General features: G+C 47.5%; 12 protein-coding genes across 17 annotated transcripts in view; 3 read left to right on the top strand and 9 right to left on the bottom strand.

Annotated features, from left to right (window-relative positions):
- Window positions 1-6059, bottom strand: part of LOC126576783 (uncharacterized) — a 9239-nt gene extending 3180 nt beyond the window's left edge. The window contains exons 1-4 of the mRNA XM_050238088.1: window positions 6046-6059; window positions 2803-2863; window positions 2002-2259; window positions 1807-1926 (exon numbers count right to left, since the gene is read on the bottom strand). Of these exons, the coding sequence (XP_050094045.1) occupies window positions 1807-1926; window positions 2002-2259; window positions 2803-2863; window positions 6046-6059 (453 nt within the window). The remainder of the gene's footprint in view (window positions 1-1806; window positions 1927-2001; window positions 2260-2802; window positions 2864-6045) is intronic.
- Window positions 6060-9532: 3473 nt separating this feature from the next.
- LOC126575772 (uncharacterized) lies at window positions 9533-11007 on the bottom strand. The gene is made up of 2 exons (XM_050236630.1): window positions 10630-11007; window positions 9533-10546 (listed from the first exon to the last, which is right to left on the bottom strand). The coding sequence occupies exons 1-2, from the start codon at window positions 10902-10904 to the stop codon at window positions 10474-10476; spliced, it is 348 nt and encodes a 115-aa protein (XP_050092587.1). The 5' UTR covers window positions 10905-11007; the 3' UTR covers window positions 9533-10473.
- A 278-nt stretch (window positions 11008-11285) lies between these two features.
- On the bottom strand, window positions 11286-12257 carry LOC126575572 (chymotrypsin-2-like). Its single transcript, XM_050236328.1, has 3 exons — window positions 11987-12257; window positions 11522-11918; window positions 11286-11459 (listed from the first exon to the last, which is right to left on the bottom strand). The coding sequence occupies exons 1-3, from the start codon at window positions 12202-12204 to the stop codon at window positions 11301-11303; spliced, it is 774 nt and encodes a 257-aa protein (XP_050092285.1). The 5' UTR covers window positions 12205-12257; the 3' UTR covers window positions 11286-11300.
- An 893-nt stretch (window positions 12258-13150) lies between these two features.
- LOC126575577 (chymotrypsin-1-like) lies at window positions 13151-14194 on the bottom strand. The gene is made up of 3 exons (XM_050236334.1): window positions 13912-14194; window positions 13450-13846; window positions 13151-13370 (listed from the first exon to the last, which is right to left on the bottom strand). Exons 1-3 carry the CDS (start codon window positions 14142-14144, stop codon window positions 13224-13226), a joined length of 777 nt encoding a protein of 258 aa, XP_050092291.1. The 5' UTR covers window positions 14145-14194; the 3' UTR covers window positions 13151-13223.
- Window positions 14195-15153: 959 nt separating this feature from the next.
- LOC126575571 (chymotrypsin-2-like) lies at window positions 15154-16219 on the bottom strand. The gene is made up of 3 exons (XM_050236327.1): window positions 15965-16219; window positions 15506-15899; window positions 15154-15429 (listed from the first exon to the last, which is right to left on the bottom strand). The coding sequence occupies exons 1-3, from the start codon at window positions 16195-16197 to the stop codon at window positions 15283-15285; spliced, it is 774 nt and encodes a 257-aa protein (XP_050092284.1). The 5' UTR covers window positions 16198-16219; the 3' UTR covers window positions 15154-15282.
- Window positions 16173-20414, bottom strand: LOC126576784 (uncharacterized). Its single transcript, XM_050238089.1, has 6 exons — window positions 20380-20414; window positions 20078-20219; window positions 19448-19855; window positions 19315-19380; window positions 16645-16734; window positions 16173-16588 (listed from the first exon to the last, which is right to left on the bottom strand). Exons 1-6 carry the CDS (start codon window positions 20412-20414, stop codon window positions 16532-16534), a joined length of 798 nt encoding a protein of 265 aa, XP_050094046.1. The 3' UTR covers window positions 16173-16531.
- On the bottom strand, window positions 17207-18304 carry LOC126575576 (chymotrypsin-1-like). The gene is made up of 3 exons (XM_050236332.1): window positions 18021-18304; window positions 17559-17955; window positions 17207-17482 (listed from the first exon to the last, which is right to left on the bottom strand). The coding sequence occupies exons 1-3, from the start codon at window positions 18251-18253 to the stop codon at window positions 17336-17338; spliced, it is 777 nt and encodes a 258-aa protein (XP_050092289.1). The 5' UTR covers window positions 18254-18304; the 3' UTR covers window positions 17207-17335.
- Window positions 20415-20628: 214 nt separating the features above from the next.
- On the top strand, window positions 20629-22511 carry LOC126575569 (uncharacterized). Of its 4 annotated transcripts, none has more exons than XR_007608268.1 (5): window positions 20629-21692; window positions 21766-21834; window positions 21897-21989; window positions 22088-22209; window positions 22328-22339. XR_007608268.1 is itself a non-coding variant. In XM_050236324.1 (5 exons), the coding sequence occupies exons 1-4, from the start codon at window positions 20754-20756 to the stop codon at window positions 22192-22194; spliced, it is 1218 nt and encodes a 405-aa protein (XP_050092281.1). In that variant the 5' UTR covers window positions 20629-20753; the 3' UTR covers window positions 22195-22209; window positions 22328-22511. The 4 variants fall into 4 exon arrangements, 3 of the variants coding, with proteins under 3 accessions (XP_050092281.1, XP_050092280.1, XP_050092282.1); XM_050236324.1 differs by having other exon boundaries at window positions 22078-22209; window positions 22328-22511; XM_050236323.1 differs by having other exon boundaries at window positions 22078-22511.
- Window positions 22512-22597: 86 nt separating this feature from the next.
- On the top strand, window positions 22598-24261 carry LOC126575568 (uncharacterized). 2 transcript variants are annotated; one of them, XM_050236320.1, is made up of 4 exons: window positions 22598-23631; window positions 23705-23773; window positions 23844-23936; window positions 24028-24261. In XM_050236320.1, the coding sequence occupies exons 1-4, from the start codon at window positions 22693-22695 to the stop codon at window positions 24142-24144; spliced, it is 1218 nt and encodes a 405-aa protein (XP_050092277.1). In that variant the 5' UTR covers window positions 22598-22692; the 3' UTR covers window positions 24145-24261. The 2 variants fall into 2 exon arrangements, with proteins under 2 accessions (XP_050092277.1, XP_050092279.1); XM_050236322.1 differs by lacking the exon at window positions 23705-23773 and having other exon boundaries at window positions 22598-23658.
- Window positions 24262-24388: 127 nt separating this feature from the next.
- On the top strand, window positions 24389-26670 carry LOC126575567 (uncharacterized). Its single transcript, XM_050236319.1, has 4 exons — window positions 24389-25701; window positions 25773-25841; window positions 25912-26004; window positions 26086-26670. Exons 1-4 carry the CDS (start codon window positions 24763-24765, stop codon window positions 26200-26202), a joined length of 1218 nt encoding a protein of 405 aa, XP_050092276.1. The 5' UTR covers window positions 24389-24762; the 3' UTR covers window positions 26203-26670.
- Window positions 25703-26804, bottom strand: LOC126575575 (uncharacterized). The gene is made up of 2 exons (XM_050236331.1): window positions 26714-26804; window positions 25703-26631 (listed from the first exon to the last, which is right to left on the bottom strand). The coding sequence occupies exons 1-2, from the start codon at window positions 26756-26758 to the stop codon at window positions 26275-26277; spliced, it is 402 nt and encodes a 133-aa protein (XP_050092288.1). The 5' UTR covers window positions 26759-26804; the 3' UTR covers window positions 25703-26274.
- A 233-nt stretch (window positions 26805-27037) lies between these two features.
- Window positions 27038-27500, bottom strand: part of LOC126575573 (ninjurin-B-like) — a 1142-nt gene continuing 679 nt past the window's right edge. For both annotated transcript variants that reach the window (XM_050236330.1, XM_050236329.1), the window contains exons 4-5: window positions 27397-27500; window positions 27038-27299 (exon numbers count right to left, since the gene is read on the bottom strand). The exon at window positions 27397-27500 is cut by the window's right edge and continues 120 nt beyond it. In XM_050236330.1, coding sequence (XP_050092287.1) covers window positions 27095-27299; window positions 27397-27500 — 309 coding nt within the window. In that variant the 3' untranslated portion in view covers window positions 27038-27094. The remainder of the gene's footprint in view (window positions 27300-27396) is intronic.

The raw sequence follows: 27500 nt of genomic DNA on the forward strand, positions 1-27500 counted from the left end.
TTATCTTTCCAATCAGAATAGCACCAAAACCTTCATTTTCGATGCAGAACCGTCGAGGTCACGGCGCGGGCGTGAAGCGCGCGGGCCTACACACCCACCGGCACCGACACCGCCGAACGCGCAGCGCGGTCAACTAGCTGGGCCGACGGGGGTTGCTTCTTTTGTTTGTTTTTTTTTCTCTTGTGCCGACGAAGGGTGTTTGCGCTCTGTAGTAGCCGTTGCGTTGCACTGAACTTGAAGAAGCTACTGCGGCCGCGGATTGTATTTCGCTTGCTGTGATCTAGCAGAAAGGTTGGTCGCGTCCAAGAAAGTCACCGTTGGTGGCAACGTTCTTGACCATCACCATTCTTGCGTTTCGGAAAAGGGGCACCACGTATCAACCGCGCACGCAGAACAGCAGTTGTGACAAGAGGCTTGCTGCTTATTAGCCACGCTAGTGTCCAGCTTGAGGTCACCGGCAGTAGCCGTTATTCAAATTCACGCGGCTTCCTGAGCACACACGCGAGCGCAGAGATAAACCGGAAACACCACAATATGACACATTCGTCGGACATAAAGACGACCAAAGGCTGTGCTCCTTTTTTCGCCCGCTCTCCTGTATGTAATCTTATGCTTTGATGGTTCAGACGATGATGCAGTTTCGCTGCACCCTGTGCCGCGGTACAGAATGAGGCAACAACGGTAAGAACGAACGATTCGGTCGCCACGCTTTAACGTGAACCGTTGCAGTTGCCGTTAGCTGGGACGGGACGACGATGCGCATCCGGACGAATGTCCCAGTGCGAATCGAATCGCACCTCTACCTCGCTCTGTGCAGCTCTTTAGATGGGCTAGATGGAGGTATTATTGCAGGTTTGGTTGCAACCATGACATTCCTTTGTGTAGCATGAGTCTCAGCAAAAACAGGAAATTCTCAGAAGAAGATGACACTGTGCAGTGCACAGATTATTTGGAGATTTTAAATACCCTCTCGCTGGATACTGCTTCGCTGTCCCTAAAGTACCTTTTGTGTTGAACAGCGTCAAAAATAAAAAAAACAGCAAAGCAAACAAGCACAACGACTGCATTCGATGGTGGTTGGCGCGGTGGAACTAGACGCACCACTCGTCACCGCCCTCGCCAGCCGCCTCAGTAAAAACAACACAGACAAGCAGACGCGTGTTCGAGCCTAGTAAAACACACAAAACCACCCAATCGGAACTAAGATATGCGTCTTCCCGCTTTTGCTGGTGCTTTCGGTGAGTTACAACTAATTGCAACCGCGTACCCCAGCCCAGTGCCGGCCGGTGCTATGGTGCTACAGCCACCAGCCACCATTGCGTAAGTTCATAATAGAGGGAAGGTTTGCTCGTTCGTTAGACCGTTGAGCCGTGCTACGTCGGGCCACATCGTACGCTGGTTCTTGTGGCACTATCATCTCTACAGTGCCCTCACCGAGCCATCTGCTCTGAGCCTCCGACCTAAGAAATGTATCAATGAACTTTTGCTTTCGTCTACGGCCACAGCTGGCCGCTGGCAGCTTACGTGGATCCCTTCCACTGACCGGCCCGCCCGGGGGGCTAGGACAATGGGTTAATGGGATGCAGCTCTGCTATGACGTTCGACGTTACCGTTCCGCAACGATTCGCCGCTGTCGCTTCATCCCTCGGTGGATTCGATTCGATTTGGTGGCGGAAGGGGAGGGGGGGGGGGGAGCCGGTTAATTCGATAATCGGACCTACACCCCTTTGGCCGTGGCGACGATGGCGGTTGGCGTAGTGACACAGATCACAGACACAGGTGGATCGCCCGTTGGTGGACACTTACCGGTTCGCTGCCCTCGTGCGACAGTGCTTCGCGCGAATTGTTGGCGTTGTTATCGCTGGGGGCCGACGGTGCCGACTGGTGGTGGCCAACCGGGACCGGCTGCTGTACCACAACATTCTTCTGTGAAATTGAAATGCGATTGAAATTCGCGTACGCATTGGTGCATTTGGTGAGTCGCAGGGGACACCTTGTTACCTTGCCGCCACTGATGCTGCCTCGTTTGCGTTGCACCTTCGGTGCTGCGGTTGAGGGTGGGTTGATGTTGACCGCACCGTTGCTGGTGGCCGCCAATGGTGGTCGGTGGCTAGCGGTCGTTAGGGCTGAAGCTGCCGGCACTAGATCGTGCCCAGTACCGTCCACAGGGCTGGTGACGTTGTGCGGCTGGAAGCTAACAGGAGAGATTGTCGTCGTAATACCGGATGCACCGCGTGCCAGGAGTGTGAAGAGCAGGGTCTAGAATAGGAATTCGAATTCGGAGCAAAAGTATTGTGTAATATCTTCCGGAATAGCAGGTATTTTATGGGATTGTTTCTCGTCGTTTTAGCACTTTCTAGAAGTCTTCATCGATCCAAGAAGTTTCTTAAAAGTTCAAATATCCAAAAACCAATTTCTAAACCTTCACTTTTGAAATGTTGATGTGGAAGTTATCGAATAAAGTCCTTTATTCCTCAAAAAAACACGCGCATGTCTTGTATAAGAATTTAGGCCATCCAAACCACCGGAATCCGCTCTCAATTTCATTTCTACTTTCCACGTCCACTCTAAAACCCCTCCACCCCCATGCTACGGTGAAGATGATTTGTGCAGAGTGGCGCTGAGTGGGCCAGCTGCCGCTAGTCCGTTTCCTCCTAGCCGGAATGGCCACGGCTGGATGCACCCGCGTGTGTAGACTTATGCATCGCGCTTCTCCTCGAACCTGGGCCACGCGTCGCGTCCTCCCTTCTGCTCATTCTCCACCGTTCGGTCTCTTGCCACCGACATGAACTAATAACTCACCTGTGCCACCGCCACAATGATGAAAGCCCGGTGCTGGCGACTCCCCGCCGCGTGACGTAATCTGAAACAATGAGAAATATTTGGCATATTAGACTGAGATCTGTGCCTTTTGAACCCCTTCGTCGATCTGCTTCCCTGACCCGGACGGCCGGAGGGCATAACATAGTCCACACACCCAGCAGATCCGTGCGCAGACCGTGTGTCCGCATGATTATTCCGACTTCAGTGAGGTGAGTTCGATCGTCAGTCGTCGTCGTCGTCGTGGTCCGTCGTTAGGTTGCTTTTCGAGATCATTAAACCGCACTGATCGGACCCATCGCGATAAGGACCACGCACGAGCGCTAGATTTGTGTGAACACGATCCAAGCACGCGCATCTTGGCCCCCACCTTCCCCCCGGGGGAGATTGCGAATCCATGACCTACCTTGATCGTCGCGGAGCGGTGGATCTTTCCACTCTCGCTGGCCAGCCGCTTCATTGCAGGCCAGCTTTATTGGGCGGATATTATCCAAGCAGCTTTTTATGGATTTCCCCGACCCCCCTCGAGACCTCCAAGAAAAAAAGAAACAGAGGAAGGCAATGCTGAATGCTGACGGCGATCAAGCGATCATTGTCTTCCGCCCCTACCTCCCGCTCCCCTCAAATCTTTCTCAGCAACTGGAGCGATGCGTAAAAATGCGAAATTGCACAGGAAGATAATTATTCGCGAGCCAGCGAACGAACGATGCTTCTTCGAGTGCGGTGCGCCAAAACATTTACAATCGAAACGCGACCATGATGGACCATTGCCGCCAACCGGTAAGTTCAACCCATCAATCAGCCAAAGAAGCCAAAGCGATGCCGTCGAGCCGATCGCCGTGCTTGACGTAACGGTTATCCCCCCGGGGGGCGGGTGGGTGCACGCTCTCTGTTATCCGCGCTGACACGTTCCGTGCGATGTCAATGCGGTTGTAATGACGACGACAACGACGACGACGACGAACGCCAGCTCCAGCACCAGGTTCTGCAACGGGTTCTGATTGAGTACCACGCTTCCGACGACAATTTTCCGGCGAAACCCACAGAACGAATCAGAACAGGCGCTCGGGAGGCGGCAGCGAATGACGCGGTTTGGACGCTGGTAATTCGCGGTCGCTTCCGCGATGCGCCAACTTCCGCCACGACGGTGCGGTTTGACCTGCTTCCCGGTGCGCCATAATTCACCGTGGCCGAACACCGCGGCACCAATGCCACCAGCCGCACCGCACCGTAATAAAACAGAACAAATTATGGCAGTGCGGGAAGTGAGATGCACTCGCCAGGCTCCCCAGAAAGACATCGGAAGGTGAGCTCGGTGAGCTCTCGGGGAAAATCTAGAACACTGCCGCTGATCCCAAGGAGACTGACGGTGACTATAAAAACCCATTGGCTTCTCTTTTTTATAACCCCAAGCGCGAGTTCATTCTAGGCGCTTTCAAGCACAAGCAGCGGCCGGAAGCGGTCTTTGAATAGATTGGCCTTTTTCGGCCCCCCGAACTGGGTCAAACTGGGTTCTTTTGAGTTTGTGGTCGACCACGGCCGGCGAGCGGCTGCGAGCCAATTCAATTTACCTTTTGCCCCAATCGCCGCAAAATAGATCATCGATCATGACCGGGCCCCGTGTAAGTGACGCAAAATGGGAGACCTGTTGCTGCCGCCCAAAGAGGTGTTAATGGTGATTACATCGACGATCAGCGAAAATGGCCGCGATGGAACGTTGGCGATTTCGCATGAAATTTCCTGCGAGAGATAATTGAACACCCGAGGGGAATGTGCGCGATATTATCACCCGGATCCCCCGGGGTCCCGGGAGGAATGCAGGTCAGCGAGATAAAAATGTGCACGGGAAGGCGAGGAGGGCAGGGGGGCAGGGTGGTGCACGTCATTGGCCACCCCCCCGATGGGAATTGTTCCAAATCGCTAAAAGCAATCGCTTCGCCGATGCACTCGCGCGATCAGATGCAGCGCCCATGCTGTGCACCAGAGACACGAAAGACTTGGCGCACGGCAGGCACCGAACTCCCACGGTCAGCCCGGGTGGGAGTCCCGGAAGTGCCAGGATTAGTGTTCCGTTTATTGCTTCCGCTGGGTGCGCTGCGACCTCCTGCCACGATCGTCGCAGCGAGCGAGCGAGCGAGCGAGTGATGTCGATGTGTTTTTGATAGCCTTCTTCTTCTTCTTCTCTGCTCGGGAGTCGGCAGTGTGCGAGATGCGATCTGTGGGACATCTTCCCATTGGAGAGGTGTTAGTAGCCGCCGGTTTTTTTTTTGTTTTGTTAATTCTTAACCCAACCTCCACACATTGCCGCTCCCTTGCAGTCGGTGGACGGCGCAAGTTCTTTATGTTTTTCAATTACCGCTGTTTCCAATTCATTTCCGTTTTGACCGTTTGCGATTGAGGAGGCGTTGCGCCGACGCCAATTCGTTTGATGATAGTGCAACATCTGGAACGATGTGTATGTTTGTGTTGGTTGGCTGAGGGATGAGCGTGGTTCTCGAGCGTGTTGTCGAGCAAATTCCCGACACTCCCGATCTCTCATCTTGGGGTCTTTGACTGACTGGCGGCCGGTACTTTGATCTTGTTAGGTCAGGTAATTGTGTTGTTAGGGTCCAGCTGGCAAATTGGATTTCACGCGATTTGCGCGACGATCGCACCCACAGTCTCGTAGCGAAGGATCAGCTACAGAGCAGCTCATCGAGTCCTGTATCAACTGCGCTCCAAAGTTGTGCAAATAATGTAGCGATCGACCAGCCAACATCTGTTAGCAACCGAATTGAAAGGAATGCAAAATGTTTTGCCGGAGTTCTTAAGCTTGTTCTTGCTGATCGTACTCGCAGGAGCATCACAAAACCGAACCAAATCGCTTATGATTGCTCTAACTGCCCCAACGTGCGAGATCGATCGACTGATCAAATGATGTATGAAGAGATGCGCCGATTTACCAGCGAAAACCAACAAACTGGGAGTTCATTGGATCATCACAAATAGAACACCGGTTGTTGGTTCTCTCGACTGCCGGAATGCTCCGTTCTATGCAGCTACCACAGCTGCTGTTCCTTCTAAAAGTACAGTTAGCCCCGGGGCTTCTAAGCAAACGAACTAACGATGACTACTCGCTCGCTGCTTTAGCTGCAGACTGCGACTACTCGCTCGCTGCTTTAGCCCAAAGGGTGTCGTTTGTTATTAAACAATTCGGTGTAGCATCCCGCGTGCTTCTCTACTCACCTGGATTGAGTCATTTTGTTGGCCGAAAATCAATAACGTTTCAGATCCACCGCGTGGACACGCGCGTCAAACAATCCCGTTGGCGCTTGGTTGGGTGCCTGATGATTCCGATTCCCACCGAGAGGCCTGGCTGCTACTGGAACGTCTTAATCTAGTTCAGCCCCGCCGGGGGTTCCCGTTCCTCGGGAAATGATCGGGCACCGTTGGCGCTGGGTGTTTACGCGCGTAGAGCGGCGCGAAAGCAAATTATTGTCTTTTAAACGTCGTCAGGCTGTGGCATGCAGCGGCCGATGAACGAAGTGTCATCAGAATCGTCGCCGTCGTCACCGTGGTCGCGCGACCAAACCACCAAACCGTGACGCGGAATGTGTCTTTGCGGTGGTGCCGGAGGCGTCACTAGAACACTTTTCCGCGTTCTGTCACGCGTGCCGAAAGTCTAGCGTTCTACTGTGATGAGGGGATTCTGGGGAGAAATTCTGTTCCGATGCTTTGTGTCTCTTAGGCTCACTGGGAACAACCGTTAGCCAGCATAATCATACGGATTCGCTACGCTTTGGTTCTCTGTGGCCAGAATCCAGAACCAGGAGCCAGAACTTGGGTGCCTGGTATTACACCAAAAGGGACGAAGCGAGCACCAAACCCTGTCTTCGGTTTCACTTTTAAACACTCTCCGATGGAACGTACGTCCTTCGGTAACACTCTCTAAGCCCTTCTTACGCTGGACCACCGCGACCAGCACTAAATGAACTCACTACTCAAACTTAATTTATTCACACCCCCATTCACGTTTTATGTCAGTGCACTCCACTACCCTCTCTCTCTCTCTCTCTCTGTCTAGCGACGGTTCGCGTGCCACTGGTCAGTTCTATTACACAACAGACAAAACCGCGCGCGCCCGTCCGCCACACCGCTCTGTCCGGTCACTCGGTTTTTGGGGGGTACGTCGCTTGCTCGATCGCGCAAGTTCTTCGTTCCGCTTTGATTTTGGTGTTTCTTTTTTTTGTTTCGAAGAGCGACTATAGTGCGGCTGCTACCTCCGTTCGCGATCGTAGCCGTAGTCAGACTGACTAGCAGGGTGGCGGATTCGCGCGAAGAAAACCTCACCGCGGCATCGAAGCGCCACTAATCGGAGGGTGGCAGGGGTGGAGAAGGGGAGGGGGGGGGGGTGCAGTGGGAGTGACGCTGATGCTGCCGACTGCTGGGTGGCTGGTAATAGCAGTGAGGGTGGTGGAGAGATAGAATGATGAAGTGATGAATGCGAGATTCGATGACTTCATTGACAGGAACGATGCTGCTGCTGCTTCTGCTGCGGTGGTTGCGGCCAGTGCCCGCCAGTGTTGGGATGCAACACCGCCAGTGTTGGGATGCGGAAGAAGCGTGTTTTTTTTTTTCAGAGAGAGCGCCATTTTATGGACTTTTGCCCACGGTGTTCTTGGTGCAGATGCGCTTTGTTTGGCTGTATATTTGTGAATCTAGCTAATTAAGCATTCTTTCGGCCCGAATACGGACAAAGAACTTGCGCGCTAGAGAAAGCGGCGAACCTTTTTATGTTTTTTTGTAAGAAAGTGCATTCCATTAATGTGCTTTTCAGCTAAGATTCTTTTTATGTAGTACCGCATATAATGTGTTTAACGATCCTTTTTTAGTTAATTAATGAGGCGGGCAATGAGACAGTCGAGACCGGAAACCCCTCCAAATTGTGAAGTGTGACAAGGTTAAATTGAAAAGAAAGAAAAAAAAATCAGTGTGACAACATTCCAACCAATCCAACCGATTCAACCATTAGCTAATAGCTCGATAATGCAATCGGCCACAATTTGAAAGATTGCCCAAGATGTATGGTAATGCGATCGCGAGCATCAAACTCAATGAGAAAGAAAAGCGCTAAACATCACAACGCGACACAGCGTGACACTCCGCGGCTCCGCGGTGCTGTGACAAACGGCAAATAAAGCGAAGACCGATGACCTAGGAAAAGCTCGCTACAACCCCGTGGAGGGTGTGCCTTTTTCATTGCCATTCGGCGCAGCGTACAATCACTTTTCCGTCGGCGTTAATCACTCGCGCTAGGTCATCTCACTCTTTCGTTATGCGCTCCGTTCATCCTTTTTTGCGCAAGCACCCTCCTCCACCGCCTGCTCTCGTACAATCCAGCGCGCGCGACCCCTTTTCTCACGATCATGCTTCCTTCGCATCCTCGCACCAGCCCGTGGAGTCCGACTTTTCCACTTCATTCACCGATCTTTGCACGCGTCCTCAGCGTCAGCGCCAGCGTTCGCGATCGTATACGGTTTCTCCAATGCAAAAGGATGGTGGTGGCGATTACAAAATGGCCAACGGTGTGAGGTTTACTCTTTGGTTTTTTTTTTGTTTTTGGTTTCGTTTTTCGCACCGATCGCACCTTTGTTGCGGGTGCAATATCCTGACATTGAAATGGATCGTTCCGGATCGTGTGAGCAAAGCGGTGAAATGCAACTCCCCCAGCCCTCTCCACCCTCCACCGAAAGGTCACACACATCGCCACCGGTTTGGGTTTTCTTTTTCGGACGTTTGACAAATCGATATCGAATCCATCATCGGCGAGACGCATCGCGTCGCATAATGACGCAAGGCGCCACCGGGGCCATCTTTGGAGACGAACTGAGACAAGGTTCGTTGCCAGCGGCCCCCGCGCGGGAGGCGACAGATCAAAAGCCAAACGCCAAAACCACTCGACCGGCTAGAAGCGATCGTCGGTAGCCAGCGTTTATCAGCTCGTTGATGAATCAATTAAGCGACCGATGGTAGCCGGAGATGGGTACGGTTGGACTTGTTGGCTGGCTGGCTGGCTGGCTGGATTGGCGTTGAGTAAAAAGTGAGAAGAACGCGCAAGTCAAGAACCAGAAAGTCTCATCAAATCTCATCAAATTGATGCACCCGTACCCCTGTGTCGTCGAAGCTTGTCAATCTGTAGTGGAAAAAAGAAAACGAAATCATTCCCGGGGACGGAGCGATGCAATTTAATGGGAATCATCTCGCATCCTCGCAGCGCACAAGGGATGGCCGGGCGATGTGGGCGATGAGAAAATTTCTAATCAGAACTTTACTATCTCAGCGCTCAATGCGGGTGATTGTGTTTTTTGCTGCCGCTTATCGAGGTGTTGAAGAAGCTGAAACCAAAGACAGACCAGGTCCACGGTGACCACGGAGCAACTTGTTTTCTGCTAATTTTGCTTCATTTTCGCGCGCCCCCAGATGGGGTCGGTTCGGTACGGCGTTGGGTCTATCCTCCTAGCCGGTTTATGGGATTTCTTAGAGAAAATTGTTAAACATTGGATTTCGGAGTGTTTCTAAAATATGTGAGTAACCAGAAAAGGGCAGTAGGGAATCAGAATGTGAATTTAAATTTAGATTTTTAGTTACTAAACCAATTGGTTTCGAAACGGATTTTTTTTTGCATTTTCGGATATTATCTTTTGATCCACGTCCTTCTGTGCTTGAAGGGAAGTTGAGTTCCACGAAGCACTGCCACGGATTACAGGACTTATCTACTGTGGGCACAGCAAAGGTACAGGTCCCATGTAACTTATCGGACGCCCCCTCCGTAAAACCATTCGCGTCACCAGAAATAATCATCGACCGGACCCTTGGCGGTATCCTAGGATCATTCCCGGTTCGTCCGAGCGTTCGTCATTCTGTTCTGCGACGTCACCGAGGGCCCTTTTCCCCCTGCGGCACTTATTACAACAGGGCCCACCCTCGGGCCACAGGTGGCCGCTGACCGGAAAATATTAATTATCGCGCAGTGCAGCAACATTAACACGCCACGAAGCCTTTAGCCAATTGGATGCGGCACTACTTCCTGCCCGATGGCCAATGTGCCACCGCCACCGCTCTCGCAATATAGCCCGAAGACTACAGACTACTGGCTAGCTTTTATCTCCTTTAATTGAACGCTCTTGGTGGCCCCGCGTGCGCGATGCCCGATTAGCCATGGGAACCACCTGCAGCCTGCAGTGCAGATCCGACGCGAACCGCGGCGCCTTTGCACAATTACAAGATGTCCGGTATTGAACCAACGTATTCTGCCTTCAACTTGTCATCCGAACGAATTTACGGAGGTCAATCGTGTAGCAGTAGCACTCGAGCGCACGCACCACATCGGTGGTTTCTCACATCCATTGTTTCAATTCGGCCCATAGTGTACCTCCCGTGGTAGCCTGCAGAAGACGCGTGCCAATTGGAGATCCACCGCGTGCTTGCATTTTAATTCCGGAATCTTATGGCTTTTTTTCGTGGTAAACCAGTTTGTTCTACTCTTCCGCACGACATCATCGCTATCTTTCGCCGGTGAGGGTCATCATTGGCTCATTAAACCCCTTCTCCACTTCTACGAGGCAGTTCCGGGCTTCCGATTTTCCGAACTTTGTGCGTGCCACCGCACGCTCTTCACCTTGACAGTGCACCTCGCAGCATCGCCCAGATGAGCGATACGCAGAAGAACAGGAACAAATTCGTGGAACTAGCGTGGCAAGAGAACAGCAAACGCATTAGGATGGGCAGCGAACCGAACCAACGCGACCCAAAGCCAGATGAGGACCTTACCAGTTCGTGTTCAGTACGTGGAGGCACAGCTGAAGGCAGGCCCGGGCAAACTCTGCCCAGACGATGGCCGTCGTCTCGAGGGCACATCCGGACAGCCGGATCGCTTCCATTATCGACGGCTTCCAGCGTTGCCAGATTGCCCGGTAATCCAGGTTCGCCGGTGTCTGGCTGTCGGCATGCTTCGGTGCGGCCAACTGCCGCTTCTGGTTGTTATCCAGCAGTGTCCTCAGGTACTGCAGGTGCGGACAACGCTCGCTAGAACACGAACAGTTCATGCCGGTCGATGATGATCTTACACGTTTAATTTGGATCCGAAAAATGGGGAACTTCCGTCCGAAAAGACGCCGAAACGAACGAACGAACTGACTGTTTGGTGAGTGAAGGGAAATAGTTTCAGCGGCGTTGGTTACTGTGATGAGCGCGCTCGGTGGCTCATCTCGCTAGCGATGCGAAGGTCTCTCTTGCGCCCAAGCTAACGCAGTATGCTAAACGAAGAGCTGCCATTCACTTCACTTCGGAAGACGAACTCCGCTTCCTTATTTATCTGGCTTAGCATACAATCGGTCTCCTTGAGGGTTGCGATGGTTCCACTATTTTCCTTCCGCCATCAGCCGATCTACCACCATGCAAATGGGACACAGAAGTTCTTGAGCTATTGAAAGAAAATTTATTCATCCCACTAAAGAATTGATGGCGATGGTGGTGCGTATCCAGTCATGGTAGTACGAAAGTCGCGCAAACACATCGGGAATTCCGGTAGCACACGGTATGCCAAAGTTTACCACACCTACCAGCTTGTCCTCGAACACGAGTGGACCACCGGAATCACCCTGTAGGCGAAAAAAAATGATAAAAATACACCACCCGAGCCACATCGACGCAATTGACTTACATTGCAAGCACCTTCGCCTTGTTTGGTTAGAGTGCAGACATGTCCGATGTCCACATTATGGGGATTCAGTTTAATCTGCTCTTTACATTCCTTGTTAGTCAGTGTGAGCAGATCGATGGTTTGTAGCTGCGTTGGTGTTGGACCCCAAACGTCTAGTAAACCCCAGCCTGTTAATCGCACCGTGACGTTCGCTGGCAAGTCATGTTCTGAGTACTCAATGCTCTGGACTTTGCTGGAGAATTGTATTGGTGATGCCAGATGCACCAGTCCAATGTCATTATGAAACTGGGGTCGGTTGTAGCGGCTGTGGGAAAACAGTCGGTCCACGCGGTACCGTTGGCCACCGTCCTTCAGGCTATTGGTGCCCGCTAACACCTCCAGATCTGCTGCATCTTTTCTACAAGATCATAAATCATAATTTTATTTTTTATTTAAAAAAGCATAGCAATGAAATCATCAAATTACTCTTTAAGACAATGAGCTGCAGTCAGGATCCAGCGATCGTTTAAAATAGAACCACCGCAAAAGTGGCCAATATCGGCAAGCTGCAGTGATACTTGATACGGAGCAGAGCTTTCTGCTGCATCTTGTCCACCTACCACGCGGTTGTGATGCGTACCGGGAACGTGCTGGGCTTCTACAATAATGCTGATCGTAGCCAACACTGTGATGATTGGCTTCATCTTTGAAGACTTGTTTCCTGTTGGCACTTTTCACTGGGGAGAGAACTCGCATGCGTCTGGTGTTTTGGTGCATCTTGAAGCGCTATATAAGCGCTTCGATCGATTCAAAACACTCTTCGAAGGATTATAAAATATCATAAACACTTTTGAGAGCACTGCCGGGCATCATAAAAACGAGTTTGCTGATACGGATTAATGAGTTGTTCACTGAATGGTCTTTGTTGTGGGACGATTTAGTTTACGAAAAGGTTGTTGATTCAATAACTACTTCAAAAGCAGCTTTACAGTCCTGAAGAGCATAAGCACGAGGTAATCATTAGAGCTTCATACTATCTACAAAGTTCGCATTAAAGCTAAAGAAAAATGGAAAATTCAATAAAAACTCGACGAGGCTACCTGGATAAATTTATAATCTATGAAAAGAATACTGATTTGTATTTTTCTGATGATCCATCACGCAGCTATGAACCGTTTAAATTGAGCCCTTACTAATGCGTATCCGAAGACTTGCCCTTTTAAGGCGGCGAACCCGGTTTGATGTTTGATCAATCCGTCACCATCAAGTGGATCGCTTTTTGAAACACGAAAAATCTGCCAAAAATCGAAAAATTGATATTTCCTCAAAAACTCAACGGGGCTTCCTAAATAAACTTATAGTTTAGCAAAAAAAATGCTGATTTGTTTATTTTAGATGATCTGGCACACGGCTACGATGGGCACCGGAATCTTCCCCAAAATACAACCAAATATTCTTGAATAGCTGTAGTTTAATATAACATTCATTTGAAAAAATCGGATTGAAAGGTTTCTTCACAAACAATCGTCAAAAACTAGCCACGAATTAACCTTTTTTTTTAAACATATATGATGACGGACGAGCCGTATGTATCACACGAATTAAACTTAGTGCAAATTACATAATGTAACAAAGAAAACCATGTGAAAGTTATCTTTTGTTTTTCATTTTATTTTTAATGCTCAAAAGAACCTCGACAGCTTGTATTGTTCATCCGAACAGATCAGTTGTTGGCGACGGTTGTACGGATCCAGTCATGATAGTAAGACACGCGGGCAAATCCATCCGCATACCCGAGCGCACATGGAACACCAAAGTTTACAACCCCGATAACCTTATCGTCGTACACAAGCGGACCACCGGAATCGCCCTGTAACCATGCAAAAAAACATATTTAAACGTTAAGAGAAATTAACGAAATCACCATTGGTAGAAGCTCAGAAACTTACATTGCAAGCGCCTTCGCCAGTGCGAGTCAGCGTGCAAACGTGGCCGATGTCAACGTTACGCGGGTCACCGCTCTTCTTCTTGCAGTCTTCATTGCTCAGCGTGCGTAGGTCGATAGTCTGCAGTTTGGTCGGAACCGAACCGCCGGCACTGGTGTGACCCCAGCCGGTCAATCGTACCGTAGCATTCACCGGTACCACATGCTCCGAGTATTCGATGCTCTTAACGGTGCTTGAAAATTTGATCGGAGTTGCCAGACGCAGCAGAGCAATGTCGTTGTTGAACTGTTGTGGGAGACTGTAGCGGCTGTGGGTGAACAGCTTGTCTACCTTGTATCGTTCACCTCCTTCCCTCAGGCTATTCGTACCAACAAGCACCTCTAGTACTTTCGGCTCGTAACTGCAAAAGGATTTACTTTTTGTTAAACAAACGAAGGATTTCTCATCGCTTGAGAACAAACTTACCCAAAGATACAGTGAGCTGCGGTGAGAACCCACCGCTCACTAATGATGGAACCTCCACAGTTGTGACCCCATGACGAAACCTGCAGCGATACCTGGTACGGTGCCGAGCCTTCCTCTGCCTCTTGTCCACCGACCACACGGTTCACGTAACCGTCATCCAGGACGAGCTTGGGGATGTTGTTGGCCCCTACCACGAGGCAGATAGCCGATAGCACCGTGATACCGCGCAGCATTTCGAATCTTCTCGTGGTTTTATGTATGTTTTCGTTGGAACACTGAAGCTCGATTGATACTGTTCCCTGGAAATGAGTATCTCTTTTATAGGAATTACTTCGACCACTCGAAGGTTGATTGTCCACAACAAAGGAAGGATAAGCCCGCGTGCTTGAGTGCAGTCTGCCCAACTTCAAATTATGGGAAATCCAATTCGTTCTTCAACTAAGATTGCTGTTATGTTTAAAAACACCAATGGCTTTTTTATATTGCGGTCCTCTTTATTAGTCCATTGACCGTGCATTTAACAGATTAATCCATCTTGCGAGCTGGCTCAGTCGACCGCAACGGTCGTCATTTCGATGCAAACTGTATTAAGATGGCAAATCCCCTGCTCAATCCTCCAATAAGCTGAAAAAATAGATAATAATTAAAACATTAGTTAATCTATCTAACTCAGCACATACCGTAGCGATAATAGATAGATTCAAGGGAACAATATCGCATGCACGGTATCCTTCACGCTGAAGGAGAATTTGTCTTGAAAACCGAATCACCTGTAACAATACAAATTGAGCATAGAGCCATGCTAACAAATTGCAATAAATTGAGGGAGTGATTGATATAGTCTCCATACCGATACCTTTCTTCACCGCCACACTCTACATCAATGAGATGGTGCTTTGTGCCGTCGTCAGTCTGCTAACCGTCGCTCAAAGCTACAAAATGCTTCTGCTGATTTGAAATAACCCGGCACACGGCTACGATGGGCACCGGAAAAAAATACCTTTTGATAAAAGCGCCTTTGTAAATTATATGCCATGAATGTAGTTTTTAACAAATCTTCCCCAAAATACAACCAAATATTCTTGAAAAGATGTATTTTAATATAATATTCATTTGAAAAAAATAGGTTGAACGGTATCTCGTCAAAAAAGCCATTTTTCGGCTCGATTTAACCGTATTAGCCCCCCCACCCCCCCTAATTTGTGCAAATGAAATAATGTATCAAAAAGAATCATGTGAAAGTTATCTTTTGTTTTTCATTTTATTTCCATTAATCATGTCCATCATAATGTTACTGTGATGTAGTATGCTCAACAGTAATGCTCAATGCTCAAAAGAACCTCGACAGCTTGTATTGTTCATCCGAACAGATCAGTTGTTGGCGACGGTTGTACGGATCCAGTCATGGTAGTAGGACACGCGGGCAAATCCATCCGGATAGCCGAGCGCACATGGAACTCCAAAGTTTACAACTCCGATAACCTTATCGTCGTATACCAGCGGGCCACCGGAATCTCCCTGTAAGCATACAAAATATATTTAAAAGTTAAGAGAAATTGACGAAATCACAATTGGTAGAAGGTCAGAAACTTACATTGCAAGCGCCTTCGCCAGTGCGAGTCAGTGTGCAAACGTGGCCGATGTCAACGTTACGCGGGTCACCGCTCTTCTTCTTGCAGTCTTCATTGCTCAGCGTACGCAAGTCAATGGTCTGCAGCTTGGTCGGAACCGAACCGCCGGCACTGGTGCGTCCCCAGCCGGTCAATCGCACCGTAGCATTCACCGGTACCACATGTTCCGAGTATTCAACGCTCTTAACGGTGCTTGAGAATTTGATCGGAGTTGCCAGACGCACCAGACCAATGTCGTTGTGGAACTGAGGCCGATTATAGCGGCTGTGGGTGAACAGCTTGTCTACCTTGTATCGTTCACCTCCTTCCTTCAGGCTATTCGTACCAACCAGCACCTCCAGTTCTTCCGGATCATTACTGCAAAAGGATTCCCTTTTTGTTAAACAAACGAGAGAATTCCTATCGCTTGAGAACAAACTTACCCAACAAGACAGTGAGCTGCGGTGAGAACCCAGCGCTCACTAATGATGGAACCTCCACAGTTGTGGCCCCAAAACGAAACCTGCAGCGATACCTGGTACGGTGCCGAGCCTTCCTCTGCCTCTTGTCCACCGACCACACGGTTCACGTAACCGTCATCCAGGACGAGCTTGGGGATGTTGTTGGCCCCTACCACGAGGCAGATAGCCGATAGCACCGTGATACCGCGCAGCATTTCGAATCTTCTCGTGGTTTGATGTATGTTTTCGTTGGAACACTGAAGCTCGATTGATACTGTTCCCTGGAAATGAGTATCTCTTTTATAGGAATTACTTCGACCACTCGAAGGTTGATTGTCCACAACAAAGGAAGGATAAGCCCGCGTGCTTGAGTGCAGTCTGCCCAACTTCAAATTATGGGAAATCCAATTCGTTCTTCAACTAAGATTGCTGTTATGTTTAAAAACACCAATGGCTTTTTTATATTGCGGTCCTCTTTATTAGTCCATTGACCGTGCATTTAACAGATTAATCCATCTTGCGAGCTGGCTCAGTCGACCGCAACGGTCGTCATTTCGATGCAAACTGTATTAAGATGGCAAATCCCCTGCTCAATCCTCCAATAAGCTGAAAAAATAGATAATAATTAAAACATTAGTTAATCTATCTAACTCAGCACATACCGTAGCGATAATAGATAGATTCAAGGGAACAATATCGCATGCACGGTATCCTTCACGCTGAAGGAGAATTTGTCTTGAAAACCGAATCACCTGTAACAATACAAATTGAGCATAGAGCCATGCTAACAAATTGCAATAAATTGAGGGAGTGATTGATATAGTCTCCATACCGATACCTTTCTTCACCGCCACACTCTACATCAATGAGATGGTGCTTTGTGCCGTCGTCAGTCTGCTAACCGTCGCTCAAAGCTACAAAATGCTTCTGCTGATTTGAAATAACCCGGCACACGGCTACGATGGGCACCGGAAAAAAATACCTTTTGATAAAAGCGCCTTTGTAAATTATATGCCATGAATGTAGTTTTTAACAAATCTTCCCCAAAATACAACCAAATATTCTTGAAAAGATGTATTTTAATATAATATTCATTTGAAAAAAATAGGTTGAACGGTATCTCGTCAAAAAAGCCATTTTTCGGCTCGATTTAACCGTATTAGCCCCCCCACCCCCCCTAATTTGTGCAAATGAAATAATGTATCAAAAAGAATCATGTGAAAGTTATCTTTTGTTTTTCATTTTATTTCCATTAATCATGTCCATCATAATGTTACTGTGATGTAGTATGCTCAACAGTAATGCTCAATGCTCAAAAGAACCTCGACAGCTTGTATTGTTCATCCGAACAGATCAGTTGTTGGCGACGGTTGTACGGATCCAGTCATGGTAGTAGGACACGCGGGCAAATCCATCCGGATAGCCGAGCGCACATGGAACTCCAAAGTTTACAACCCCGATAACCTTATCGTCGTATACCAGCGGGCCACCGGAATCTCCCTGTAAGCATACAAAATATATTTAAAAGTTAAGAGAAATTGACGAAATCACCATTGGTAGAAGGTCAGAAACTTACATTGCAAGCGCCTTCGCCAGTGCGAGTCAGTGTGCAAACGTGGCCGATGTCAACGTTACGCGGGTCACCGCTCTTCTTCTTGCAGTCTTCATTGCTCAGCGTACGCAAGTCAATGGTCTGCAGCTTGGTCGGAACCGAACCGCCGGCACTGGTGAGTCCCCAGCCGGTCAATCGCACCGTAGCATTCACCGGTACCACATGTTCCGAGTATTCAATGCTCTTAACGGTGCTTGAGAATTTGATCGGAGTTGCCAGACGCACCAGACCAATGTCGTTGTTGAACTGTTGTGGGAGACTGTAGCGGCTGTGGGTGAACAGCTTGTCTACCTTGTATCGTTCACCTCCTTCCTTCAGGCTATTCGTACCAACCAGCACCTCCAGTTCTTCCGGATCTTTACTGCAAAAGGATTCCCTTTTTGTTAAACAAACGGGAGAATTCCTATCGCTTGAGAACAAACTTACCTAACAAGACAGTGAGCTGCGGTGAGAACCCAGCGCTCACTAATGATGGAACCTCCACAGTTGTGGCCCCAAAACGAAAACTGCAGCGATACCTGGTACGGTGCCGAGCCTTCCTCTGCCTCTTGTCCACCGACCACACGGTTCACGTAACCGTCATCCAGGACGAGCTTGGGGATGTTGTTGGCCCCTACCACGAGGCAGATAGCCGCTAGCACCGTGATACCGCGCAGCATTTCGAATCTTCTCGTGGTTTGATGTATGTTTTCGTTGGAACACTGAAGCTCGATTGATACTGTTCCCTGGAAATGAGTATCTCTTTTATAGGAATGACTTCGACCACTCGAAGGTTGATTGTCCACAACAAAGGAAAGATGACGTCTGCTGGCGATCGTAAATGAATCCTCATCGTTCGTTGATCGCACACTAGCCGAACCGATTAATTGCTTATCGATCAACAAACAACACTTCCGGATCCGACTGTTCCCTAATCGATAACGCCTAAGTGGAGCTCAGCGTCAAAAGTGCATCGTGATGCTTTAGCTCCTGACCAGACAGCCACGCGATCATAAATCTGGATCACTGACGAGTGGTATTACGGAGCACTTTCCAAGGATGAATCCAACGTCACCAGACTGAATAGTTTGTTTAATCTACACCACTGTACAAGTTTAATGTTGATCACATTATCATAATAAAGATTTAGATAAGATTAAGTTTTATTTTAAAGTGCACCGAGGATGGATTCTCTTTGTTTGGTTGTATGATTTGCTAGTTTATCGATTAAAATTTTTCAAAGGACAAGAAAGAAACATACTCAATTCACTCAATGACTTTACAGTCTCTTCAGAAAAGCCCGTGTGCTTGAGTGCAGTGTGCCCAACTTCAAATTATGGGAAATCCAATGCATTCTTCAACTAAGATTGCTGTTATGTTTAAAAACACCATTGGTTTTCCGTTAACGGTGCATTTAGCTAATTACTCAATCTTGCCAGCTGGCTCACAATGGTCGACCGCAATGGTCGTCATTTTGATGCAAACTGTATTAAGATGGCAAATCCCGTGCTCAATCCTCCAATAAGCTGAAAAAATAGATATTAATTCAAACATTTGTTAAGTCTATCTATCTAACTCAGCACATACCGTAGCGATAATAGATAGATTCAAGGGAACAATATCGCATGCACGGTATCCTTCACGTTGAAGGAGAATTTGTCTTGAAAACCGAATCACCTGTAACAGTACAAGTTGTGCTTAGAGTCTTGTTAACAAACTGCCATTAACATAACTCTCTTACTGTCTCGTTTTCCTCTTTGTTGCTGGTTCCAAACAGCTCGTAAAGAAGCAATCCAGTTCGTCGACGCTATGGAATGAACAATTTAGGTTCAGTTTAATCCAGATTACAGTATTTCTAAAGGAAGCTCTTGTACCTCATGATCCATGGAATGGTTCGGATAGACCATTAGCAGCAGCAAACCAATGTGGATCAGCAGCCACATGACGGCATACACGACATGTGATCCATTGGACACGGATTCAACACCCTGGCGAAGGTACTGATACAACTCTAACAACTCCACATTGACCACGACGATGATGGTGGCAGTGGTACTGAGTAATACCTTCCCGTATCCTCCATTTATGCATATCATCAACTCGTGCAGTGTATTATGCTGCTTTCGAAGACTGTCGAGCAATCGCACCCGATCAGCTGATCCGCTTTGTTTGTCAAGCGATGTTTCGATCATTCGATCATTGATTCGACGACAGACATGCAGGACAAATGTAACGGCAAACCAATACTGACCCACCGTGAAAGCGGTCAATAGGGTCGGTAGCTGCACGCAACAGATGGACGCAAATGTCATGCAAAGGTTTTGCCACGACAACCAATCGATAGCGATGGCGAATAGAAAAGTGCCGATTGATACGATAAGCAGTCGATTAAACCAAGCACTAATCCAGTCTAGTTCAAGTACGTGGATTTCGCTCTTTTGAAGGATCTTTATGAAGTGTTGCAGCACTTGATCGTACACACGAGAATACCGGCGGCTGCCTACAGTGGCCAACAGTGTGTTGTTCATGGCCAGCAGTATCTCCAGGTTGTACAGCAAACCGTTGAAGAACGGATAGTGTTTGGCGCGAAAACGAAACACAACTTTGTACCCGTATCCACCAAGCTCCAGGACGATGATCAGTATGCTAACGATTGATTGCAGTGTTTGCCATTTAGTTAAACGCCGTGGACGATTTTTTAAACATGGTACATGCAGCGGAGCAATGCCGAGCAATTGATTGATGATCAGTGAGGGTTGAAGAGCATTCCGAATGTAAAATATGAACCCAGAACCTTGTAACTCACTTGCCACCGAAATGGGTTTCATTGTGGCTGCACATTTCTTACTGCTGGGCATGATGTGCAGTATGGAGACCTCAACGTGTACTCTAACGCATTCTCTACCGAGATATAACTTCCTCTGTTGCGCTGGGATGAGCATTTATCTGTTTTATGTTTGTTCAAAAAGAGACAAGGACAAGGCCAAGGAGACACACCAGATGGATTCAGATTATTTAATCATGTATGCGTGACAAGTGCATGTACATTGCATGCCGGGTGATCCTGCACGATTCATGAATTCGTTAAGAATGTCCTGTGTAGGTCTGACTGAGCTGTTATGACTCTCTACACGCAATGGGACTCTGCAGTAGTCTCTCGGCGCCCAGGCAGAAGACACGATGACCAGTTCCTCGTACAACAAAGAGCAACTAGCAGCAAAGCTTTATTCATCCATCAAGCCGTTCGTATTCTATAGTCAACTGCTATGCAGTGTCCCATATCCGGTCGAGACCTTGCAGTCATCGTGCCATCAGAGCCTTGCGTACCAATCGAACTTCAAACAAGCTCGCTGTCTGCTCACTGCTGCACTGATGGTCTGTATCATTATCTGCAGTTTGGAGGGAGTGATTGATATGGTATCCATACCACTGCCTTTCTTCACCGCCACACTCTACATCAATGAAATGGTGCTTTGTGCTGTCGTCAGTCTGCTAACCGTCGCTCGAAGCTACAGAAAGGATGTGGCTTACGATCAATTCCTTCAGAGGCTTCTCACCATAGCATGTGCACTGCATAAGGACGAATGGAAAGAGCTACTACCGTATCTTTGTCGACGACTTCAATGCATTTGCGCTTTACTAGCAATCCTATTCGTGGGAGCGTTGGCATGTGATTTCTATCATTTTGGCAGCATCTACACCACTCTCTACTCGCTTGCTGCCTATGTCATGCCCAACGTTCTGGTTGCACTTTCGCTGCTGCAATATGCTTACGGTGTACTGCTTATCTATAAGCTGTTACAGCGCTTCAATTGTCGGCTAGCGATAAGAGAGCTGGTGCCGGAGAGTGAATTGCTACACTGGATCGAACAATGCGAATCGTACTACCTGCAGCTCGCGTCTTGCATTGAACACGTAACGCAGTCTTTTGGGCTGCTCATTGTCACCAACACGTTTGCGGCGATTAACGTTATCAGCTTGCAGCTGCTAGAAATTTATCAGTATCTGCAAACCAATGACTCGAAACCGATCTACATCGCCTACAATCTTTTGTGGATCGGTATGCAATCTGTGCTGCTAGTGTTGCCCCTGTACCCAAATCAATTATTGAAACGAGAGGTTGGTGGCGATATTACACGAGTCAGGGTTTGTTTCTTATCTCTGATTTGGTTTATTTCGCATTTCCCTTTAGCAAACACGCCTTGGAACACTGCTGTTCGAAGTCTTTCCTCAAGGCTACGAAGCGCATGGCGAACATCGCGTGAGTTTTCACAACAATAGCATTCCTTCTATCGAACAATCTACTGCATAATATGTTTTCAGATCACACGCTATGGTATGCTAACATTGATAAAAAAGGATGTTTCTGTGAAAGCTTGCGGTATCTTTACACTAGATTTGTCTTCTCTTTCAACGGTAAATATTAATCTAGTAATAAAGCTATTCAATTCATCACGTGTAGCTAAGATTCTGCTCAATGCTGCTCGTTTACATATATTTTAAGATATTTGCAGCACTACTATCGTTCATCATTATACTGATACAATTTGATAAAGCAAACATAAATAAACACTCCGGCGCAGTCACAGCTCTCGATAGCCTATACACTTCAAAATCTTAAAATCATCCCCTAGATGTAAGTGTGTAACGCATGATCACCCCGCGTGACTGCTCTTCTTTTGCACCAGAGGCTTCACACGCTGGCAGCAATGATATCAACCATTTGTTATCGTTGGAAATCCATATCCATGTAGATCTCTTCTACCGTATGCCTGCTCTGCTGCCTCATATTCCAGCAGCTTGTTGTGAAACGTCTTGAAGTTTGCAGCCTCATGCTTCAACAGATGGTTGGAGGATTCGTCCAGATCCTGGCACCCTTGCGACAACTATGCTAGTATACTACATTGCATGATTTGAAATAAAGGACTCGTAATTGAATTAGATGATCAGAAATTTAGTTTGTATTTGTCATTTAGGGAAATATCGTGCATGTACCTTGCATGCCGGGTGATGCTAGCACATGATTATCACGATTCATGGATTTTAAAAAAGGTCCTGTAAACGTCTGACTGAGCAATTATGACTTCAGTAGTCTGTAGGCGCCCAGGCAGAAGACACGATGACCAGTTCCTCGTACAACAAAGAGCAATTAGCTGCAAAGCTTTATTCATCCATCAAACCGTTCGTATTCTATAGTCAACTGCTATGCAGTGTCCCATATCCGGTCGCTACCTTGCAGTCATCGTGCCATCTGAGTTTTGTGTACCGATCGAACTTCAAACAAGCTCGCTGTCTGCTCACTGCTGCACTGATGATCTGTATTATTATCTGCAATTTGATGGGAGTGATTCAGATGGCCTCCATTCCGATGCCTTTCTTCACCACGACACTCTACATCAACGAGATAGCGCTCTGTGCCATCGTCAGTCTGCTAACAGTCACTCGAAGTTACAGAAAGGATGTAGCCTACGATCGATTCCTCCAGAGGGTTCTCACAATAGGATGTGCGCTGCATCGACACGAATGGGAAGAGCTACTATCGTATCTTTGTCGAAGACTGAAATGTGTTTGCGCTTTACTAGCGACCCTGTTCGCTGGCGCTTTGGCATGTGATTTCTATCATTTTGGCAGCATCTACACTACTCTCTTCACGTTTGCTGCCTATGTCATGCCCAACATTCTGGTTGCACTTTCGCTGCTGCAATATGCTTACGGTGTACTGCTTATCTATAAACTGCAGCAGCGGTTCAATTGTCGGCTAGCGATAAGAGAGCTGGTGCCGGAGAGTGAATTGCTACACTGGATCGAACAATGCGAATCGTACTACCTGCAGCTCGCGGCTTGCATTGAACACATCACACAGTCTTTTGGGCTGCTCATCGTCACCAACACTTTTGCAACGATTAACGTTATCAGCTTGCAGCTGCTGGAGATTTATCAGTATCTGCAAACCAATGACTCGAAACCGATCTACATCGCCTACAATCTTTTGTGGATCGGTATGCAATCTGTGCTGCTAGTGTTGCCCCTGTACCCAAATCAATTATTGAAACGAGAGGTTGGTGGCGATATTACACGAGTCAGGGTTTGTTTCTTATCTTTAATTCGTTTTATTTCGCATTGCCCTTTAGCAAACACGCCTTGGAACACTGCTGTTCGAAGTCTTTCCTCAAGGCTTCGAAGCGCATGGCAAACATCGCGTGAGTTATCACATCAATAGCATTCCTTCTGTCTAACTATTGAACAATTTACAACCTAATATAATTTCAGATCACACACTATGGTATGCTAACACTGATAAGAAAGGAGGTTTGTGTGAAAGCTTGCGGTATCTTAACTCTAGATTTGTCTTCAGTTGCGTCGGTAAATATAAAACTAGCTACATAACCATTCCACTCATCAACTCATCTCGTGAAACCATTTTAAGTCCGTTCTCGTTTATACATCTTTTCAGATATTTGCCGCACTGCTGTCGTTCGTGATAATAATGATACAATTCGATCAAACCAACGTTAATAAGAACCCCGGCGCTGTGACTGCTTTCGATACCCTCTACAGTTCGAAATCTTAAATTCCTCAGTAGGATTTAAGTAGTAGCACTTTGCCGGCAACGCATGATCACCCCGTGTGATTATTTATCATTTCACCGTAGCTTCGCCATATCGACACCAATTATATCAATCATTTGTTGTCGCTTCTCGATGAGACACTTTATGTGCTCCTCCAAAGGCTCGGCGATTATGGAGCATGAGTCAATGTCGACCCGTTCGTAGGGCCTCCGTCGGAAATCCATATCCATGTACATCTCGTATGCTTGCTCTATTGTTGCAAATCCAAATAGCACTCTAAGAATTTCTCTCTCGTCGTCTATAGTGCATGTTTTGAAATAAAGGACTCGTAAACGAATTAGAGGATTAGATGGTCATTCGTTAATACGCGTGGAGTAGCATAATGGAGAACTTTACTTCAACTCCAACGCATTGTCTATCGGGATTGAATTTCCTCTGGTGGTGCCATTGATGCCATGTGCATGTTCATAGCACGCTGGTTAATGCATGTAATTATCCCGATTCCTAAATTCGTTAAGGAGGTCCTGTGTAGCTATTATAATATGTAGACTGAGCTACTATGACTCTCTACACGCGATGCGACTCTGCAGTAGTCTCTCGGCGCCCAGGCAGAAGACACGATGACCAGTTCCTCGTACAACAAAGAGCAACTAGCAGCAAAGCTTTATTCATCCATCAAGCCGTTCGTATTCTATAGTCAACTGCTATGCAGTGTCCCATATCCGGTCGCTACCTTGCAGTCATCGTGCCATCTGAGTTTTGTGTACCGATCGAACTTCAAACAAGCTCGCTGTCTGCTCACTGCTGCACTGATGATCTGTATTATTATCTGCAATTTGAAGGGAGTGATAGAGATGGTATCCTTATCGATACCTTTCTTCACCACGACACTCTACATCAACGAGATGGTGCTTTGTGCCGTCGCCAGTCTGCTAACCGTCGCGCGAAGCTACAAAAAGGACGTGGCTTACAATCGATTCCTCCAGAGGCTTCTCACCATTGCCTGTTCACTCCATGATGGCGAATGGGAAAGGATACTACCGTATCTTCGCCGACGACTCCAGTGCGTTTGCGCCTTATTAGCGGTCCTGATCGCAACCGGATTGACATGTGTTTTCTATCATTTTGGCGGCATCTACACCACTTTCCTCACGCTTATCGGCTTCGTCATTCCCAACGTTCTGGTTGCACTTTCGCTGCTGCAATATGCTTACGGTGTACTGCTTATCTATAAGCTACAGCAGCGGTTCAATTGTCGGCTCGCGATAAGAGAGCTGGCGCCGGAGAGTGAACTGCTACACTGGATCGAGCAATGCGAATCGTACTACCTGCAGCTCGCGGCTTGCATTGAACACATCACACAGTCTTTTGGGCTGCTCATCGTCACCAACACGTTTGCGGCGATTAACGTTATCAGCGTGCTGCTGTTGGAAATTTATCAGTATCTGCAAACCAATGACTCGAAACCGATCTTTATCGTCAACAATCTAGTGTGGATCGGTATGCAATGTGTGCTGCTGGTGTTGCCCCTGTACCCAAATCATTTATTGAAAGGAGAGGTTGGTGACGACGTTTATCTCCTGTATTTGTTTCTTATCTCTGATTCGATTTATTTCGCATTGCCCTGTAGCAAACACGCCTTGGAACACTGCTGTTCGAAGTCTTTCCTCAAGGCTACGAAGCGCATGGCGAACATCGCGTGAGTTTTCACACCACCAGCCTTCCTTCTGTCTAACTATTGAATAATCTACTGCATAATTTGATTTCAGATCACACGCTATGGTATGCTAACACTGATAAGAAAGGAGGTTTATGTGAAAGCTTGCGGTATCTTAACTCTAGATTTGTCTTCACTTGTGTCGGTAAATATACAGAACCATTGAACTCATCAACTCATCTCGTGAAAGCAATTTAAAGCGATGCTCGTTTATACATCTTTTCAGATATTTGCTGCACTGCTGTCGTTCATGATAATAATGATACAATTCGATCAAACCAACTTAAATAAGGACTCCGGCGCTGTCACTGCTTTCGATAGCCTCTACAGTTCGAATTCTTAAATTCCTCAGGCGCATGTAAGTTGTAGCACTTTGCCTGTAACGCATGATCACTCCGTGTGATTGTTCATTATTTCACCGTAGATTCACCACACTGGCACCAATTATATCAATCATTTGTTGTCGCTTCTCGATGAGACACTTTATGTGCTCCTCCAAAGGCTCGGCGATTATGGAGCATGAGTCAATGTCGACCCGTTCGTAGAGCCTCCGTCGGAAATCCATATCCATGTACATCTCGTCCTCCGTATGCTTGCCCTGTACAGCCTCATACTCCAGCAACTTGTTGTGGAACGTCTTGAAGCTTATAGCCTCTTGCTTCATCAATTGGCTGGAGGATTCGTCCAGGTTCTGACACTCTTGCGGTAATTGTGCTAGTATGGCCGGATCTTCCAAATCCAAATCACACGCTATGAAATTGCCACTCGTCAGCTACAGTGTATGTTTTGAAATAAAGGACTCGTAAACGAATTAAGTTGTCAGAAATTTAGTTATTACGAACAAAAACACTTACGAAGAACGAGCCACACAAAACCACCAGCACAGCAACGAGCTTCATCGTGAAGTAAGTGGCCTTTCTCGGCTGAGCAAGCTGCGCGTCTCGACTTGTATAGGAAGCGTTTCGAAGTGGTCATAAACAATGTGTGGGCTTACAAATAGGCTCCGATAAGATAGAGTTACGGTCCAAACTTCCCGTCTTGACTTCATCGTGCTCGCCGGTCTGGTGACGCATTCGATACGCAAAGTGAGAGTTCACGAATATTGGGGTTTTGAAGCGGTTTGTTTTGTATTTATCATTCCTTCGAGGGATACATTTATTGTCAAGGGGTTTTGCTTCTCTTCACGAACTATTTTTATATTAAAATAGTTTTTAATATCAAACCAATCTCCTCGTTTACCACGTGTCCATGCCTACATCATCGCTTACATTACTAGTACCTGCGCTAGTAGCAGTAGTAGCAGGTCCCACTATCTCCACCTGTGACCCGTTGAAGGTGGAGATAAATACGTTTATCAGCGTCACCATGAAGACACCGACCACGGATAGATTGTTAACATGCGTTGCTCGTTTCATTTCTCCCTTGTTTCTTATGTTGTACCTTTGGTGGCGCGGAAGTTCCGAAAACAGTTTGCGTTATCGATACGAGGTTGAAATTAGCGCGTCCGATCTTCTCGAACTAACCGATCGACACTTACCTATTGCAGTACAGCATAGCCAAACCGACGACAACCTGCATGAACAGGCTGAGAATGATCAGCGATAAGCTGGTACCGTAGTAAGGATGCTTCTCGCCTAGATC

Source organism: Anopheles aquasalis, chromosome 3, assembly GCF_943734665.1.
Source record: "Anopheles aquasalis chromosome 3, idAnoAquaMG_Q_19, whole genome shotgun sequence".
Lineage (NCBI taxonomy): Eukaryota > Metazoa > Arthropoda > Insecta > Diptera > Culicidae > Anopheles > Anopheles aquasalis.

Coding starts and splice junctions, on each gene's coding strand:
- LOC126575567 (XM_050236319.1), top strand. CDS start 24,763: ATGACCAGTTCCTCGTACAACAAAGAGCAACTAGCAGCAAAGCTTTAT. Junction 25,702..25,772: donor ATCATTTATTGAAAGGAGAG/GTTGGTGACGAC, acceptor ATTGCCCTGTAG/CAAACACGCCTTGGAACACT. Junction 25,842..25,911: donor AAGCGCATGGCGAACATCGC/GTGAGTTTTCAC, acceptor ATTTGATTTCAG/ATCACACGCTATGGTATGCT.
- LOC126575772 (XM_050236630.1), bottom strand. CDS start 10,904: ATGAACTGTTCGTGTTCTAGCGAGCGTTGTCCGCACCTGCAGTACCTG. Junction 10,547..10,629: donor CACGTACTGAACACGAACTG/GTAAGGTCCTCA, acceptor TTGCCACGCTAG/TTCCACGAATTTGTTCCTGT.
- LOC126575576 (XM_050236332.1), bottom strand. CDS start 18,253: ATGCTGCGCGGTATCACGGTGCTAGCGGCTATCTGCCTCGTGGTAGGG. Junction 17,956..18,020: donor GCAGCTCACTGTCTTGTTAG/GTAAGTTTGTTC, acceptor ATCCTTTTGCAG/TAAAGATCCGGAAGAACTGG. Junction 17,483..17,558: donor CTGGCGAAGGCGCTTGCAAT/GTAAGTTTCTGA, acceptor GTATGCTTACAG/GGAGATTCCGGTGGCCCGCT.
- LOC126575575 (XM_050236331.1), bottom strand. CDS start 26,758: ATGAAGCTCGTTGCTGTGCTGGTGGTTTTGTGTGGCTCGTTCTTC. Junction 26,632..26,713: donor TTTTGTGTGGCTCGTTCTTC/GTAAGTGTTTTT, acceptor CATACACTGTAG/CTGACGAGTGGCAATTTCAT.
- LOC126575577 (XM_050236334.1), bottom strand. CDS start 14,144: ATGCTGCGCGGTATCACGGTGCTATCGGCTATCTGCCTCGTGGTAGGG. Junction 13,847..13,911: donor GCAGCTCACTGTATCTTTGG/GTAAGTTTGTTC, acceptor ATCCTTTTGCAG/TTACGAGCCGAAAGTACTAG. Junction 13,371..13,449: donor CTGGCGAAGGCGCTTGCAAT/GTAAGTTTCTGA, acceptor GCATGGTTACAG/GGCGATTCCGGTGGTCCGCT.
- LOC126575571 (XM_050236327.1), bottom strand. CDS start 16,197: ATGCTGCGCGGTATCACGGTGCTATCGGCTATCTGCCTCGTGGTAGGG. Junction 15,900..15,964: donor GCAGCTCACTGTCTTGTTGG/GTAAGTTTGTTC, acceptor ATCCTTTTGCAG/TAATGATCCGGAAGAACTGG. Junction 15,430..15,505: donor CTGGCGAAGGCGCTTGCAAT/GTAAGTTTCTGA, acceptor GTATGCTTACAG/GGAGATTCCGGTGGCCCGCT.
- LOC126575568 (XM_050236320.1), top strand. CDS start 22,693: ATGACCAGTTCCTCGTACAACAAAGAGCAATTAGCTGCAAAGCTTTAT. Junction 23,632..23,704: donor ATCAATTATTGAAACGAGAG/GTTGGTGGCGAT, acceptor ATTGCCCTTTAG/CAAACACGCCTTGGAACACT. Junction 23,774..23,843: donor AAGCGCATGGCAAACATCGC/GTGAGTTATCAC, acceptor ATATAATTTCAG/ATCACACACTATGGTATGCT.
- LOC126575569 (XM_050236323.1), top strand. CDS start 20,754: ATGACCAGTTCCTCGTACAACAAAGAGCAACTAGCAGCAAAGCTTTAT. Junction 21,693..21,765: donor ATCAATTATTGAAACGAGAG/GTTGGTGGCGAT, acceptor ATTTCCCTTTAG/CAAACACGCCTTGGAACACT. Junction 21,835..21,896: donor AAGCGCATGGCGAACATCGC/GTGAGTTTTCAC, acceptor ATATGTTTTCAG/ATCACACGCTATGGTATGCT.
- LOC126575572 (XM_050236328.1), bottom strand. CDS start 12,204: ATGAAGCCAATCATCACAGTGTTGGCTACGATCAGCATTATTGTAGAA. Junction 11,919..11,986: donor GCAGCTCATTGTCTTAAAGA/GTAATTTGATGA, acceptor ATGATCTTGTAG/AAAAGATGCAGCAGATCTGG. Junction 11,460..11,521: donor AAGGCGAAGGTGCTTGCAAT/GTAAGTCAATTG, acceptor TTTCGCCTACAG/GGTGATTCCGGTGGTCCACT.
- LOC126576784 (XM_050238089.1), bottom strand. CDS start 20,414: ATGTGCAGCCACAATGAAACCCATTTCGGTGGCAA. Junction 20,220..20,379: donor GAAACCCATTTCGGTGGCAA/GTGAGTTACAAG, acceptor ATCAATCGTTAG/CATACTGATCATCGTCCTGG. Junction 16,589..16,644: donor ATCTATCTATTATCGCTACG/GTATGTGCTGAG, acceptor CTATTTTTTCAG/CTTATTGGAGGATTGAGCAG.